The following is a 14,981-nucleotide window of genomic DNA, read 5'->3' on the forward strand; positions in this document are numbered from 1 at the left end:
AAAGTGTCAGTAACTATAATTTTAGTGTTAATACTTTTTTTCAAATACATCTTTTCCGGTGAACCTCAAATTGGAAAAAGTACGACATCCCTTGAACGCAACAGATCTGCCTCCATTTTGTGTCGCTCGATCCATTTCCGGGTTCTTGAGGGACCGATAAAACTGTGTCGGGGGAAGAATGGCTTTGCTTGCAGGTCAGGAGTGCGGGTAAAGTTTTTCGCAGCTTCATGAAACTGCTTAAAATAACCATCGGGTAATTTTTTTTAAGTTTATTGTATTGCGATAGCGCAAATAAGTCAGAGTGACGGCATTTACAGCCAGCCGGACTGCGCTGACACTGACAGCTGGAAAGTAAACACTTCGATGCTAGCCAGCTAAGTGCTCTAGTACCGCTAGCTGCTCTAGTACCGCTACTAGCTGAGGTGCTAACGCGTCGAAAACAAGCTAACGTTAGCCGCCTAACCTGTGTTTTGTGGCGTTAAGTTACATCACCAGAACTTGCCAACACCCTCCCAACCCAACTACTGACAAACTGCTCCAAGACGTCCCGACACCGATACCTTTCATTCATGGTATTAGGGAGGACGAAGTTAACGAACCTTCGTCATCATCAGTATCTTCCATCAAAGGTGAGTAAATGGTTGACGTTTCAGCTTATTTAACCCCACCAAAGTTTATGCTGATACCAGGTACATTTCCTCCACCTGGGAGCGGCTAAAGAAGCTCAACATTCATTCTGCGTCTGCTAAATCCTGTTTGGCTATACTGAAAATGATTCCGTTTGAATAATTGTCCGACGCTATTCACCACTTGTTTCTAAGGTTATAAATGCGCAGTTGCTGATTAGGGTGTTACTGTAAGACTCGGCGAAGTGTGTCTTTTGGAAATTAATGTATGCTCAAATGATCGTATCTCATGGTAATCCTTACGTTGTCCCATTTGTCTGAGTTTATAGCTTTGGAAGAGCAGATCTCGGTTACCATTATCTTCAAACGTCTCTTTATTTTTTATTTAGAATGGAATGGACTAATGACATTATGAGGGGGTCACGACCTGTTGGGATTCTTCGTGAAAAGCTGTCAGTTTTCCGCGTTTATCTTTCTATACTGTAGCTAAATGTACGTAATTATCTCAGAGGTTAACACAGTTGTGGTCACAGGTTCTATGTGCATTTGTGCAGGATGTATGACATAAATATGTAAGTTTAATTTAATTCTCTTTGCTCATCACACTGTACAAGAACAGGAAACTTACTGCAATACATTGTGTGTGTCAGTGGCCTAAAACATGAAAACAATGCTGCCTTTAATTCCTTTTTTCTTCCAGGACAAGAATGTTTTGTGTCAACAATAATTCTTAGAGAAGAGTTTGGATATTTTTAACAGGAGAAAGTACCCTTTCCTGCAATAATCTATATCTTTATCAGTCTTTGAAACAAAGATGCCACTACCATGGAAAAATTCCATCAGTTCAAAAGAAACTTCTCGGGATCACATTTGCTGTTTTTACTTACTGAATCCAATAATAAATGGGTGTTTGAAAGTAGTTGGGGTCAGTGGTTGGGTAATGATTTAGGTTATTGGTACAGTAGTAACAACCTTTTCATGCTGAAGCCATGTCAGTAAAGCAAGTGTGACCGTGAGTTTTGGCCCCAGTTCTTGTGCACTCAGCAGATCTTGAAACATTTCTTTTTCCACCAGGGAAATGACCCCCCTTCAATGGCTGGCAAGCATGCTTGGTGAGATTCCTTTGGTTTCCCTCAGTGAAAACCTGTCGCTCCTGTGAGCTGTGCAGCCTGAGGCTGGGGGGGGGGTTAAGGTCTGGTCCTTGTAAGACCAAACTCTTCCAACTGGTTTGGGAAGTATCAATAACTCCAAAAAAGATGCAAAAAACATAACAAAAATGATTGTTTTTGAATTATTGTTTCATATATCATCTTGTTACAAGTTGAACAATTTAAATTGGAGATGATTTGCTGTGGAGCTGTTGTGGGTGAGGGGTATTAACCTCGTCACCCAATAGTCATCTGTGGACTATTGGGGTTTCCACATTAATTACTTGTTAAGTTGGTGACACAAGAATTCGTTAGATATGATTATTTAGATATGCCTACAGCCTTCAGTATAGTACATTTCTCCGTTAGAGACTTAGATTTCCATGTGGAATTCTCTGCCAAGTTCTTAAGAACTCACCGATGTTTTGAAAATGATCGTGTTCACCTGTGCAGATTTTGTCAATCCTGACTGGTGCCGCAGCTGTTGCACAGCATCATGGGATGTGTAGTGTCAGCAGAGTAGAGGCTGCGTATTAATTACATATCAGTCATTATAAAATCATGTAATCTCCGCAGAGGTTACATCAGTGGCCCCGTTGAAAAAGTCGTTGATGCATAATTGATTGAAAAGTCGATTGATGATCCAGAGCGACTGACTGATGTTTTGGAGTTTTCCTGACTGCTCATTTAAATGTGTCTGTTTTGCAGGAGTCTTTGTGTTTGTTGCACCAGTGGAGACATTGAGGTCACCTGTCACAAGCCCACCTAGAACATTGCCAACAAAGGGTCAAGATGCCTATTCCTCCCCCTCCTCCCCCTCCCCCAGGACCTCCACCTCCCCCTACCTTCAATGTGGTCAGTGGACATTTTGACATAGTGACAATTACATTCATAATAGTTTCTTTCCTCACATTCATTGAAGAAAATATATAAGATTAGTCATTTTGGGGTGTTAGAAATCAGCAGTAAAGGGGATTTTTACAACCCTCCCAAAGTGGTTTCAGACCAAAGAACAGGGAGGTATAATTGCACACTCTGTTAACTTCCTTTACAGGCAAACACAAGTCCTCCAAAACTAAGCAGCTCCGAGACAAAAGGCAGAGGAGCTCTCCTGTCAGACATCTGCAAAGGTGCCAAGCTGAAGAAGGTCGGTGTGGTCAATGACCGGAGCGCTCCAGTTCTAGAGAGTGAGTCAGCAAAAACGCCTTTGACAAACACGTGCACCTGAATTCATGAAGTCGAGAAGAGAGAAAAAATACAGTCGGTGCAAGGACAAGTCCATTTGACAGTCCCCTGTCCCCTGCATCGTTTTACATCACGAATAAGCCTGAACATACTGAGGTCTGGTGTTTAATGTGGTTCTGTTTCTACTAGAACCAGGAGGAGGCGGTAGCGGAGGAGGGGGCGGTAGCGGAGGAGGAGGCGGTAGCGGAGGAGGAGGTGGAGGTGGAGGTTTTGGAGGTGGTGGGCCAATGGGAATGGGAGGACTTTTTCAAGGAGGTGTGCCAAAATTACGCCCAGTGGGAGGTAAAAAATGTTCTTTGAATTATTAGAGGCTCATTTTAGCTTTTTTTTTTTCCTTGTAACCACTTGTGTTTGGAACTTTTCTGCTTTTCACTTAAATAAGCAAGTATAAGATTTCCACATGCAGAGATTGTTTACAAAGGAGCCCCCCCCCCCAAAACTTTCTGAGTCTGATGTGAGTTATTAAGTCATCTTTTCTCTCCTCTGTTAGATGGTTCTGCTGGTGGCTCAGTGGGCAGATCAGCTCTGCGACCCCCGGGGTCGAGGGCATTAGCCCCTCGCCCCCCAACAGGCCGCTCCAATTCACCCTCCCCATCTGAGAGGCCCATTCCATCAGACCAGCGTAGCCACCGGCCATCGCTGCCTGATATATCTCGCCCTCCCAGTAGCAGCAACAGCAGCTCCTCCATAGGCAGCGGGATGAAGCACAGCACCTCTGCACCACCTCCTCCTCCACCCTTCAACAGAGGTGGTCGTCCTAACGCTCCTCCAACACCAAAAACATCTTCCTCTTCCTCTCACAGTAGGGACAAGCCCCTCCCACCCACCCCTAACCGAGGTCCCACCCCTCCTAGCTCTTTAAAGCCACCCTCGTCCTCCAGCAGACCACCAACAGGTGGCTCTTCAGCACCTCCACCTCCTCCACCTTACAGGCCGCACACATCAGGCGGAATCTCCAATGGGCCCTCTCATACGGACGCTGGCGGAGCTCCAGAGCTTCCACAGAGGCACAATTCCCTGCACAAAAAGCAACCATCTGGAAATAGCAGCCAAGGACGTAGCCATGCTCCACCCCCTCCTCCTTCTCCTTCCCTATCTTCTCAGCAGGCCATCAGACCACCGCCCCCAGCCAGAGACCCACCTGGACGCAGAGCAGGTACAAATATTGGTATCAGACATGCAAAACTGACAGTTTTGACAAGTTTATGTACTAATTCTTTGAATGGATCAGAAAGGACCCATCTTGCTTTATTCTCTGTAGAGGCTCCTTGTTCATCTGCAGGGTTGGGGTCAATGTTTGCCACCTCAGCAATTCTATTTTTAGCATTATATTTCATGAGCTTTGTCACAAAGGTAGCTATTTTCTTTTAATTTATTAATGGCCCACAAACACACAACTGCAGTTTCCCCCTCCCCCAACCTGTGAGAGCTTCCTAATATTACCTGATTGAGTTGGGCCTTGGCAACGAGGCTGTAAGAGTTTATAGTGGAGGCGAGTTGAAGGAAAGCCTCGGTGCAGGTAAAGAGTGTTAAATGGATGTCCAAATAATGTGTTAATGCATATGAGATACAGCCACATGCATCTCATGGTTTTCTTTGACAGCTCTAGCAACATTTCCAGTGATAAAACTGGTGGCTTTTACTCATCAGTCCAGGTCTTTATGGGAGAATTGATCCAGTGAGTTCCCTTAAATCGGTATCACAAAATCTTAACAACAGAAAAGGTGATTCATATTTTTTCCCGCCCTGGTTTCTTGGCACCGCTGTTGGATTTGCGGAGTTCTTGTGTCGTCGTCAGCTGCGCTTTGCTTTCTCAGATGAAGTGAAGGAATGTTGGTTCTGAGGCCGTAGCAAGTTTGAACTCGTTATCTTTGATTCTGCAAGGTGCAGCTCAGCCTCCCTGGTACTGAGCCGAGGGCAGGAGCGTGGAGCGTTGCCGTCACGTTCAAACCTGCTGAAACAGACTGTCTCCTCTGGTATTGACGGCAGCATCTCTTTTGGTTTCCTGCCGTCATGTTCATCGCAGCATGTGGAGCCTTTTCTGTTTCACCGCTGATGTGAAATATATTCAGAACTTGAATTTAAAAACAGGAAGGATGTTTGTTAGCTGTAACTCTACTGTGGTTGGATGGTGGATCAGCTCACAATGGCCTCCTGGTTTCTCGGCATTCCTCAAACCCTGTGGAATTTACCCTGTTTCTTTTGACTTCCACTCTTGCTGCCTCAAAGCTTCATTACCAAAATGACCTGATTGGAATTCATTTCGACTGGTCACATTAATGCAAACAAACAAGAATGCATGAGGAATTGACTGAGTAAATATGATCGTGATATGTGCATCTAATTTTGAAGGATTTCTATGTGGACAAGGAGTATGCTGCCTTTTCCACATGTGGTTACCGTGATTAGGAAGTGGTTTGGCAGATAAGTTTGTGCTCGCTGTGTAATGAGCGACTGCATTTTCATGCGGTCAACTGCCGTCAATTGTAGAAACACTGTCTGAAAGAAATTTTGTCCATTGTTTTCTGCTACATGACTACTATCACTGGGATTCATCCAATCAGCCCCCCAGGTGCCTACTCCTGGGTCTCGCAATGGCGGTCGAGATGCCCCTCCTCCCCCACCCCCCTACCGTGTCCACAGCTCAACGACCTCAGAGTCCCACAGCCGGGGAGGAAAGCCACCTCCACCTCCCTCCTCTTCCTCCATCTCATCTTCCTCCTCTTCACGGACCCCAGCCGGACCGCCTCCGCCACCACCACCCATGCGAAATGGCCACTCCTCCATCTCCTCCTCCAGGTCCAACATAGGTGAGTCAGATCTGATCATCATGTCCTCTGTTGTATGTCCTAATGTTTCTATAGATGCCCGTTGACATTTGCTGGGAGGGACGGACGCATCAGTGGTTTAACTTTATTATTGGAGCTTTTACTGCACAGAACTTTGGATACTTGATATTTGCAACGAATGTTTTGATTTTTTCTCCAGATGACTTTGAATCAAAATTCAACTTCCACCCAGTTGAGGACCTTCCACCTCCAGAAGATTACCGGCATTTCAACAAGGTGTACCCCAGCAAGAACAACAAGGGTGAGAGTTGAGAATTACAGAAAGAGCCCTCTGTGGCTGTACTCTAAGCTGTCCCTTTACACGTTGGGGCTTCCAGTGTTTACTGTCATCAGGCAACTTTGGTTTATTGACCCGGTGTTTTAAAAACTGAAGCTGAGGGGTTAAAATGTTTACCGTATTTTCACGACCATAGGGCGCACTGTATTAAAAGGTGCAGTCTCAGTTATGGGTGCTATTTCTGTATTTAAAACATACATAAGGCGCACCGTATTATTAGGCGCATGCTGAAACATACAGTAAAAAATGACAACGGAAGTAAAACAGTGAGACATTTATTGAACAAAATATTCATTCTTCCGCCACAAAACCATCAAAGTTTTCATCTTCTGTATCTGAATTAAACAGCTGCACTATTTCAATGTCCAACATCCCGAATTCCTCTTCTTAATCATCATAACCTGCCCGCCGCTGCCTCATAGTCTTTGTGAAGGAGTGTTCGCCTTCCGTCATCCAGTGCTCTGTCCTTTTCCGTGGCAGCCGAGAACCACGGTGAAGGATGACTTCTTGTGCCCCGTTGTGCGTATCGCCACGGTGCCGGTCCCTTTTTCTCCACTTTGTGGGTCAAAGGGATGTCAAAAGTCAGAGGGATCTCATCCATGTTGGTGATGTGGCTGGGCGAGGTTATCAGTAGGTGCGGAAGATGGCCACCCTCTCCTGGTTAGGGTTAGGGAAGATGGCCACCCTCTCCTGGTTAGGGTTAGGGAAGATGGCCACCCTCTCCTGGTTAGGGTTAGGGAAGATGGCCACCCTCTCCTGGTAATTCGCGGGCAGCCGCTGCGCAACAGTTGTCCTCGCGCGTATGGAGAGATGCCGCCTCCTCATAAAGCAAAAACACTAAGATTGCTCAATTGCCATTTTCAGCCGCATATTCGATGGCCTGCAGTTTAAAGTAAGCCTCATTCATATGCGTCTCGCTTGACCGGCGCCATTTTAGGGGATCCGTACGCGTAGGTGTGCCGCTAATCGATTGGCGGAGCGTTTACCGTAGTGCACCCACCAAAGGCGCACAGCAGATTTTGGAACTCAGTCCACACACAAGGCGCTCCATATTATAAGGCGCACCGTCGATTTTTGAGAAAATCTCAGTGTTTTAGGTGCGCCTTATAGTCGTGAAACTACGGTAACTTGTTGATCCTGTTTTCAAGAAATAAAAGCATCCTAGTATTGAAATGAGCGTCAGCAGTCGTTATGGTGTCACAGCCTTAATGTGCTACCCAACAATGATGTTTTTTTGGCATTTAAAAATAAACTTGTGCTTTCATCCTCAGCCATGATGAGGGGGGCTCCTCCGGCTCCACCCGTGGGGAGGTGAACAGACTTGAATCACAAAACACATTACAACTTGGAACACACTCATCATCTAAACCAGCAGCTGGAGGCTCAGCAGCAAACGCAGCACAAATGCTTGAGTCAGCGATGCCATCTGTCTCTGCACAGGCTGAAAAACCACTCGGCTAACAGACTTCCACTGTGAATGACTCCACTCCTCCTCTGCAGACTGGACATAGAGGCTTCAGAATAGCTCCACACATCAGGACCAAACCCAGAAAACTTCCAAGTCGATGCATTCCATCTTTTCTAAAGCATAATCATGATGATTTTTACGAGTAACATTGATCTGGTTGATTTAACTCTTTTGGTGTGTGAATGAATCAGTGGGGGAATGTTCAATGCGGAAAGGAAAAGGGTCTTTGATTTAATGTTTTTTTGTTTTCTTGTAAGAAGCTACCCTCATATCAACCCACAGATCGGCCACAGAATGTTTAGTTATATTTCTGGATTAGTTTTTATTTTAAATAGCCATTCCAGCACCACCAACTGAGGGTGCGTTTGAAAATGTCTGTGTGCCAAACGTTGGTGCAGTTAAATTACCTGCCCAGCACAGTTGTAGTGGACCTCAAATTTGCTTTATTTTGCCATCTCCAATCATTGTCGCACAGCAGCTCAACGTCTACAAATTCCCTAATTGTACCTCGTCCTGTCTGATTAACTGTTGTTGATACTGCAACATCGAAACACTAAAGTTTTGTTTACTGGACCAAGTTGGATGAAGCTACAGTTCGCAGAGTTTTTGAAGTGTTTTAAGAAGGGATCATGTGTCAACTTTCTGTTCAAGGAAGTCTTAAAAACTCTAATTCCAACGTTTTTCTTTTTGCTGCTGCTGGAGGTGATTTTTCTTTTCTTTTTCTGTTTTTTTTTTTTTTGCTTTTTTGAAATAGTTGTACAGAAAAGCAGGTTGTTGATTGCAGCTGGTCGTAGCTAGCCAAAAAAAGGAATACTTAAGTGCCAGAAAGGTTTATCGGGTGGAGGTTGTTTTCCCTACACTTTTCTATAAAGTTGACTTTAAAACACTAATTACAACATGGCGAATCTTAGTTGCCGTGCAGGAAGATGGTTCAAGACTGAATCTTCATTCTGAGTGACACAGCGCCCCCTGCTGGTCCATGCCTTACATACACCTGTTGTCACTCATCGGTACCAGTGGGGGTTTAAGTTTTGTTTTTGAGGGACGTGGTGACAACAGCGTAAATAAAATTTTTAAATATATATTTCTTTGAAATGCAATATATATACAGTAACTTGACATTAAGGAATATGGTAATCATAGTTAATGATCTATTTTTTTGTTGTGTAAAGCTTGTAATATAGGAAAGAGAAATGATTATAACGATGTTCCTGTCAGTGGTCTGATAGATGCGGACTGTGTGTAGCACTTCTTGATGTTTGACCATGAGGGTGAATAGTTGAATTGATGAGGAATTTCCCACTGCTGATCCAGGGATATCCAGTGAGGCAGGTGGCAGAACATTAGAGCAACACAGCTGAAGGAACTGCACTTCCCGGTCACACAGGTGACCCGGCGCCTTCCTGTCACCTCCTCCACTTTAAGAGCAAGACATGTGGTTATTTCCTGTAACCAACCATGTTTTTATCATTTGAATAAATATGTGGGAAAAGGGTACTTGATTATCCGTGTTGAGATTTTTATTTTCTGAAATGCACTTATGCAGAGTTCGTTTAAATAACTGAGGGAAAATGGTGTTTATGAATAGACAGGTGGGAGTCATCTTCTGCTGTCGACATCTGAGGTTGTAGCGGAGGTGGTTCTTAAAGTCCGCTAACTTCTTGGCTGTTTTCTCAAGCTCTCGCACCAACCGAAGGGTATCTTTCCCAAAATGTGATGCAAGATGTCTGTGTAAATTCTCAGTCATCCAGGTCATTGTATCCAAGGTAGTTTTCTCCAAGGTAGTCAACTGGACTGGGTTTCTTCTCTTGAAGACGTTTGGCCTTCTATCCAGAAGGCTTCTTCAGTTTGAAGAAGCCAGTTGACAGAGAAAACTACCTTGGATGTTTATGAATACAAATCGACGCATTTGGCAATGGCTGGAAAGTAAGTAGTTTTTTCCACGTTCTTAAGCGTCAAAGTCTGACTAACAAATTTAAACGGCCCTTTGGCCTCAGGCGTTCTGACTTTTATATTCTTAACAGTCTAAAGCACGTCTGTATTTACATTTGTTTCACACGGTACTGTACTGTGTTTTACAATATGAATTTAACAGTACATTTACTGTTATATAAGGCGAACTTTTATCATGAAACTGTGTTGTTAAGAATTCTGTATTAAACAATAATAAATAATGAATCATAAAAGCAATAATCGATGACGCGCCGGCACAAAACTGGAATAAAACAAAACAAAGCTGTTCCACCAAAAACGGAGCGTCGTGAAACTCCCGCCACAACTTAGTTGGCTGATTAATTTTGGCGTAACATCCGCTTCGTGCCGAAACCAATGAACGGACATGACGTCATTTCACTTCCCCAGCGAGCCAATCAGCGGCCAGTGACGGGAGGGCACAGCTGATCTGGGGAGAGATTTGGCGCGTTCGCGTCTAGTCTGCGAAAGGACACAGACACGGGAGGAAAAGGAGGCTTCCAGAGAATAAATAACATCCAAAATTCGCCCAGAAGCAAGTTTCCCTTGCCGCGGTTTCCAGAAAGGTAAATTTCACGCCATTAGTACTATAGTACATTAGCTGAACTGATAAATAGGCAGCTCGTAACCGAATAGGATGCTCGTAACCGAATGTCCTGCAGCTCTGGAAGTTCGTGTTCTGTCGCCTGAATACAAAGAAAATGCACCCTTTTCACCATGTATAGGGATAACCTTCAACATTTGAAATTTTATTTTCATCAGTTAAAAATTTAAGAGCTAACTCTAGCGTCATGGTAGCTTTTGCGTGGAAGGAGGAGCTCCTTTATCCATTTGGCGCCATCTGAGAAATGTTTGGTTATTGGCGAATTGTAAGTCTGAATAATGTGGTCATATACTTCACGATTCTCCCGGACATGGTAAAAAATATGGCTCTGCATAATTTCTGGTAGTTATAATTGGTATAATTATAAATAGTGGATTTTTCTCGAATAATTAAAAGGTTTTTGCTGTCGTCAGCTGAAACCTGACCAACAAGAATATTATTGCGATTTAGCTTCAGTGGGTTGTTAATGGCAGATTTTTCAGCTGTCAATGATGATGATGTGTGTTTCAGATGCCCAGCACGCGCTCTCAGAGCAATGCTCAACCCACGCTGGACTTCCCTCGCCGCAAATCCTGCAGAGTATCTTCACGTTCCAAGATCCAAGATGTAACACAGGCTCTGGTCCAGTCGCCAACCAAGCTCGACCCCCCGTTCCTCACACAGACTCTGGCCCGGATCAGACCACTCTCTCCGAGACGATCGGACCACCAGCCCACCCCTTTGTCACCCATAGGTTCTGTGGCTCTGCCTCCCAGCCTGCAGCCACGTCTTCCACTGAGCCCCAGGAAACGCACAGGTGAGCATCTCTCTGAACAGAGTTTGTTTTCACTTATTTTGAATTCGCGGTCATTCTGCTTCCGCTTGCCTGTAAAGGGGATGACAACAGCTGCAACCTCAGTCTCGGCCCGTTGAGTTCACCTCCAAAGCAAAGCAAGATGTCTGTGGCATCGCCCCGTAAGCTCGGCTTTGATGAGAATTCCCCAGTTACAGCTCGCCGACAGCTGGTGCCTCTGTCGCCACCACGTGCAAACTCTCCTGCTCCATCATTACCAAGGCGCCAGGAGACGCCCTTCAAGAACCCAGCACGCACAAACTTTAAGGGGAAATCATCAGATGCACATCTACTTAATAAAGGTAAATCCTATTCCTCCCTGTAAAAGACTGTTTTCCATCCATCCTAAAGAACAAAAACCAAATGTTTTGACCCACCTTGTTCTACAACAGAGTCAAAGTTTCAGAATGTGAAGCAGGCGCTCCACACTGCCGTCCCAGAGAGGCTCCTGTCCCGAGAGGCTGAACGGGAATCCATCAGATTGTTTCTGGAGGAGAAAGTTCTGCAGCGTCACCCTGGCAGCCTCTACATCTCTGGAGCCCCAGGGACAGGCAAGACCGCCTGCCTCAACTGTGCTCTTCAGGAAATGAAGGTAGCCCAACAGCACAAACACACTTCAAAAGCACCATTTCTTTGTAGCTTTCCTTGTATCCTTGCTTGCTCAATTACCGAATGTCAGCTTTGTAAGGTTAATGTACCGTAAATTCCGGACTATAAGCCGCTACTTTTTTTAAACACTGCGGCTTATTCCATGGTGCGGCTTATTCATGTTTTTTTTTCGTGGTGCCAAAAACATTTTGCCTGGCAACAGTAGACCAATAAAATTGGTGAGAGGTCCAGACAGAGGCCCGATGAAATTGTGAATCAGTCATTTTTACTAAGCGGGTGGAGCGGGTGGCCACGGTGTTTCCGCCGTATAAATCAGATGGAAGGCAAAAGCAATCACCACCGAGATGAAAATGGAAGATTTTAGAGGTGGGCCATCGTGGTGTTTTAGATTGTTCATTGTTTGAGTAAAAAAGCATAAGCAACGTAATTTGTGTGTAGCTGATACAAACGTATATTTCACGGTAGCTGCGTTACAGACACCGTTAGGAGAAAAAAAAGCATTTACCGGTACAATATATTTGTTTATGTTGCTAAGTGGATTAAATTAAAAGTTAAAAAAAATCCTTACTTGTGATAAAAATTGGTTTTAAGTTCTCTGTATAAACATACAAGTGAAAAGAGTGGCTGTTGTTTCTTACCTGTCTGTCACGTCAGTGACTCGTCTCTTACGGAAATAAAAACATATACCGGTAATGAATGTTTTTGAGCTAATTTTTCATATTACTACGTGGGATACCTGTGGCTTAAAATCCGGTGTGGCTTGTACAAGTACAAAATTAATTTTCCTTCTAAAATTAGATTATGCTGCGTTTAATCAGGTGCGCTCTATAGTCCGGAATTTACGGTACGTACAGTAATGTGCCATTGAATTCTCATAGAATTGGCCTTATCAGTTAGAACATAGACTTTTCCCTGTTAGACATGTGAGGTGTGTCTGTTGGCCCACAATCCTAGCAGGTGTTCAATTGAATTGTTTTGTCTGTCTGCAGGCCAGACTGTCAGCTGTGCAGAGCGTAGTGGTAAATTGCATGACGCTTCGGAGCTCTCTCGCCATTTTCTCACTTCTGGCTGATAAACTGAAAGCACCGGGCGGACAGAACGGACTGCAGAGGTTCCTGTCGGCCCCTGGACCTTCTGTGTGAGTTTTCTGTTAAGGTTGTGATGTAATGTGTCCCAGACGAAGCTGAGGTGATGACTGAGGTTCTGGCTTTCTCTCCGCAGGCTTCTTGTCCTGGACGAAATGGACCAACTTGACAGCAAGGCCCAGGATGTCCTCTACACCATCTTTGAATGGCCATATCTGCCAAACTCGCGCCTCTGCCTCATTGGCATCGCCAATGCTCTCGATCTGACGGACCGTATTCTGCCCCGGTTGCGAGCCCGCCCTCACTGCCACCCCCAGCTGTTACACTTCCCGCCCTACAGCAGAGAGGAGCTGGTTGCCATTGTCCAGGACAGACTCACTCAGGTAAAACAACAAAATTTTGAAGCGTCTCACAGGTTCTTATGGTCTTGACTCATTCTGACTGGTCTGATGATGCTCATCACACCAGGCTTCAGCCGACGGGATCATGGACACTTCAGCTGTTCAATTCTGTGCCAGGAAGGTGTCGGCAGTGTCGGGAGATGCACGAAAAGCCTTGGACATCTGCAGGTATGGATCAGTAAGTCAGCACTGTCAGTTCTGACAGCCTGTTTGGATCAGAAATGTTGATGTTTCTACATCTTTGCAGGAGAGCCGTTGAGGTCGTGGAATCCGATGAGAGGAAAAAGGCGTTGGACCAGAGAGGTGAAGCTAAAGGTGACTTCTGCTGCAGCTGCTCTTTGTGTACATGAAGGCCCAAGTGCAGAAAAGCTTAACGCTTCTTGTCTTCTGGTGTGTGCAGCGTCGAAGGTCAGCCTTCCTCAGGTGGCCCGAGTGCTCTCGGAGGTTTATGGCGACCGCATGGCATCTCACGGCAATGGCTCCGATGCTGAGAGTTTCCCCCTTCAGCAGAAGCTGCTGGTCTGCTGCCTGCTGCTGCTCCTACGCAACGGAAAGACCAAAGAGGTCGTCCTCGGGAAGGTGAGATGCTTCCTCCTGTTCGAGCGCGCTGTGATTTCACCATCTGGCTTGGGTCTTGCTGACGAGGTGTCTCCGTGCACGTGTTTTTTTAGCTCCACGAGGTGTACAGCCGCCTGTGTGCTCGGCGGCAGGTATCTGCGGTGGGTCAGGGAGAGTGTTTGTCTCTCTGCAGCCTGCTGGAGAGCCGAGGAATCTTTGCATTAAAGAAGGCCAAAGAGGCTCGACTCAGCAAGGTACGGACAGCACAAGCTTGATAATGTTTTGAAGCGTCTCAAATGGGTGTTTAGCATCTACACCTGGATCTCTTTATGCTGGGATCTAAAGCTCACTGTGGAGCTACTTTGTTTTTACTGGTCTGTTTCATCCTGCAGGTCTTCCTGAAGATCGAGGAGAAGGACGTAGAGAACGCTCTTAAGGATCGTACTCTGATGGGCAGCATCCTGGCTGCAGGACTCCCCTCATGACCCCGTTTTTTTTTTTAAATTATTATTTTAAATTGGATTTTTTTTCCTAATTTTTGCTGAGAATTTGCAACGTTTTCAATGTTTATATTTGTTTTTTTTAAACGCTTATGTGGCTGCTCGTTTTTAAGTGTGATGATGACATCGGCCATGAACTGACGGCATGTTTCAGTATTAAATGAAAAGACGTTTAAGACGGACTTCCTGTTGGTTTTTGTTGCTGAGAAAACGCATTCCTGTTAACTGCTCTTTAGGCCCACTGATTGGTGTTTGATCATATTAGAGGGTTAAACTGGATTCTGGACCTTCGGAGGAAGAATCCTGCTGCATCTTGCGGAACAGAACTGCTGAATTGTGGAGATCAACTGGTCAAAGATGATTTATTCACATTGTGAGAATGTGGAGTTGACATTTGTAAATGCAGCAGAGAAACATGTAAACATGGTTGCAGACAAGTTATTCTACTGAGAAACCAAAACTACAGTCTGCAGTGTTGCACAAACACAAACTGATTTTACAGCCGTGAGACTAAAAATTACATTTACCGTAAATGTTTCCCGATTGTCTCGGTCTTAAGACTCTATTCAAATACTGGAACAGAAAATCACAATTCCACAAAAAGTGCAGATTTAATTTCTAACCTGAGAAATGTTTTTGACATTTACTGATCGTCAGTGGAAGACCATTACGACCATTTCCTAGTTTTAAAAGATTTTTTTAGATTTAATGTTGCCAAAATTCTTTTCTGGATTTGCAAATGTTCTATTTTAGCTTTCAAAATCTCATTATTTACCATTACCTTAAATTCATCTTTAATTAATCTGAA

General features: G+C 44.7%; 2 protein-coding genes across 2 annotated transcripts; both read left to right on the plus strand.

The window, feature by feature from the left end:
- The first annotated feature begins 117 nt into the window (after positions 1-117).
- LOC101074984 (WAS/WASL-interacting protein family member 2) lies at positions 118-9,111 on the plus strand. Its single transcript, XM_029850811.1, has 8 exons — positions 118-629; positions 2,483-2,629; positions 2,829-2,961; positions 3,149-3,301; positions 3,510-4,175; positions 5,584-5,829; positions 6,008-6,109; positions 7,417-9,111. The coding sequence occupies exons 2-8, from the start codon at positions 2,567-2,569 to the stop codon at positions 7,458-7,460; spliced, it is 1,407 nt and encodes a 468-aa protein (XP_029706671.1). The 5' UTR covers positions 118-629; positions 2,483-2,566; the 3' UTR covers positions 7,461-9,111.
- An 873-nt stretch (positions 9,112-9,984) lies between these two features.
- On the plus strand, positions 9,985-14,349 carry cdc6 (cell division cycle 6 homolog (S. cerevisiae)). The gene is made up of 11 exons (XM_003978015.3): positions 9,985-10,150; positions 10,699-10,984; positions 11,062-11,322; positions 11,413-11,612; positions 12,619-12,767; positions 12,851-13,097; positions 13,183-13,283; positions 13,363-13,430; positions 13,516-13,694; positions 13,787-13,927; positions 14,066-14,349. Exons 2-11 carry the CDS (start codon positions 10,699-10,701, stop codon positions 14,156-14,158), a joined length of 1,725 nt encoding a protein of 574 aa, XP_003978064.2. The 5' UTR covers positions 9,985-10,150; the 3' UTR covers positions 14,159-14,349.
- Positions 14,350-14,981: the final 632 nt, after the last annotated feature.

The sequence above is a fragment of the Takifugu rubripes genome, chromosome 17 (genome assembly GCF_901000725.2).
Source record: "Takifugu rubripes chromosome 17, fTakRub1.2, whole genome shotgun sequence".
Taxonomy (NCBI): Eukaryota; Metazoa; Chordata; class Actinopteri; order Tetraodontiformes; family Tetraodontidae; genus Takifugu; species Takifugu rubripes.

Excerpts from the sequence above, each read along its gene's own strand:
- cdc6 (XM_003978015.3), top strand. The coding sequence starts at position 10,699 with ATGCCCAGCACGCGCTCTCAGAGCAATGCTCAACCCACGCTGGACTTC. Across the intron at positions 11,323-11,412 it reads TGCACATCTACTTAATAAAG|AGTCAAAGTTTCAGAATGTG; the intron begins GTAAATCCTATT and ends GTTCTACAACAG. Across the intron at positions 13,431-13,515 it reads CCAGAGAGGTGAAGCTAAAG|CGTCGAAGGTCAGCCTTCCT; the intron begins GTGACTTCTGCT and ends TGGTGTGTGCAG.
- LOC101074984 (XM_029850811.1), top strand. The coding sequence starts at position 2,567 with ATGCCTATTCCTCCCCCTCCTCCCCCTCCCCCAGGACCTCCACCTCCC. Across the intron at positions 2,962-3,148 it reads GAGCGCTCCAGTTCTAGAGA|AACCAGGAGGAGGCGGTAGC; the intron begins GTGAGTCAGCAA and ends TGTTTCTACTAG. Across the intron at positions 4,176-5,583 it reads CCCACCTGGACGCAGAGCAG|CCCCCCAGGTGCCTACTCCT; the intron begins GTACAAATATTG and ends TCATCCAATCAG.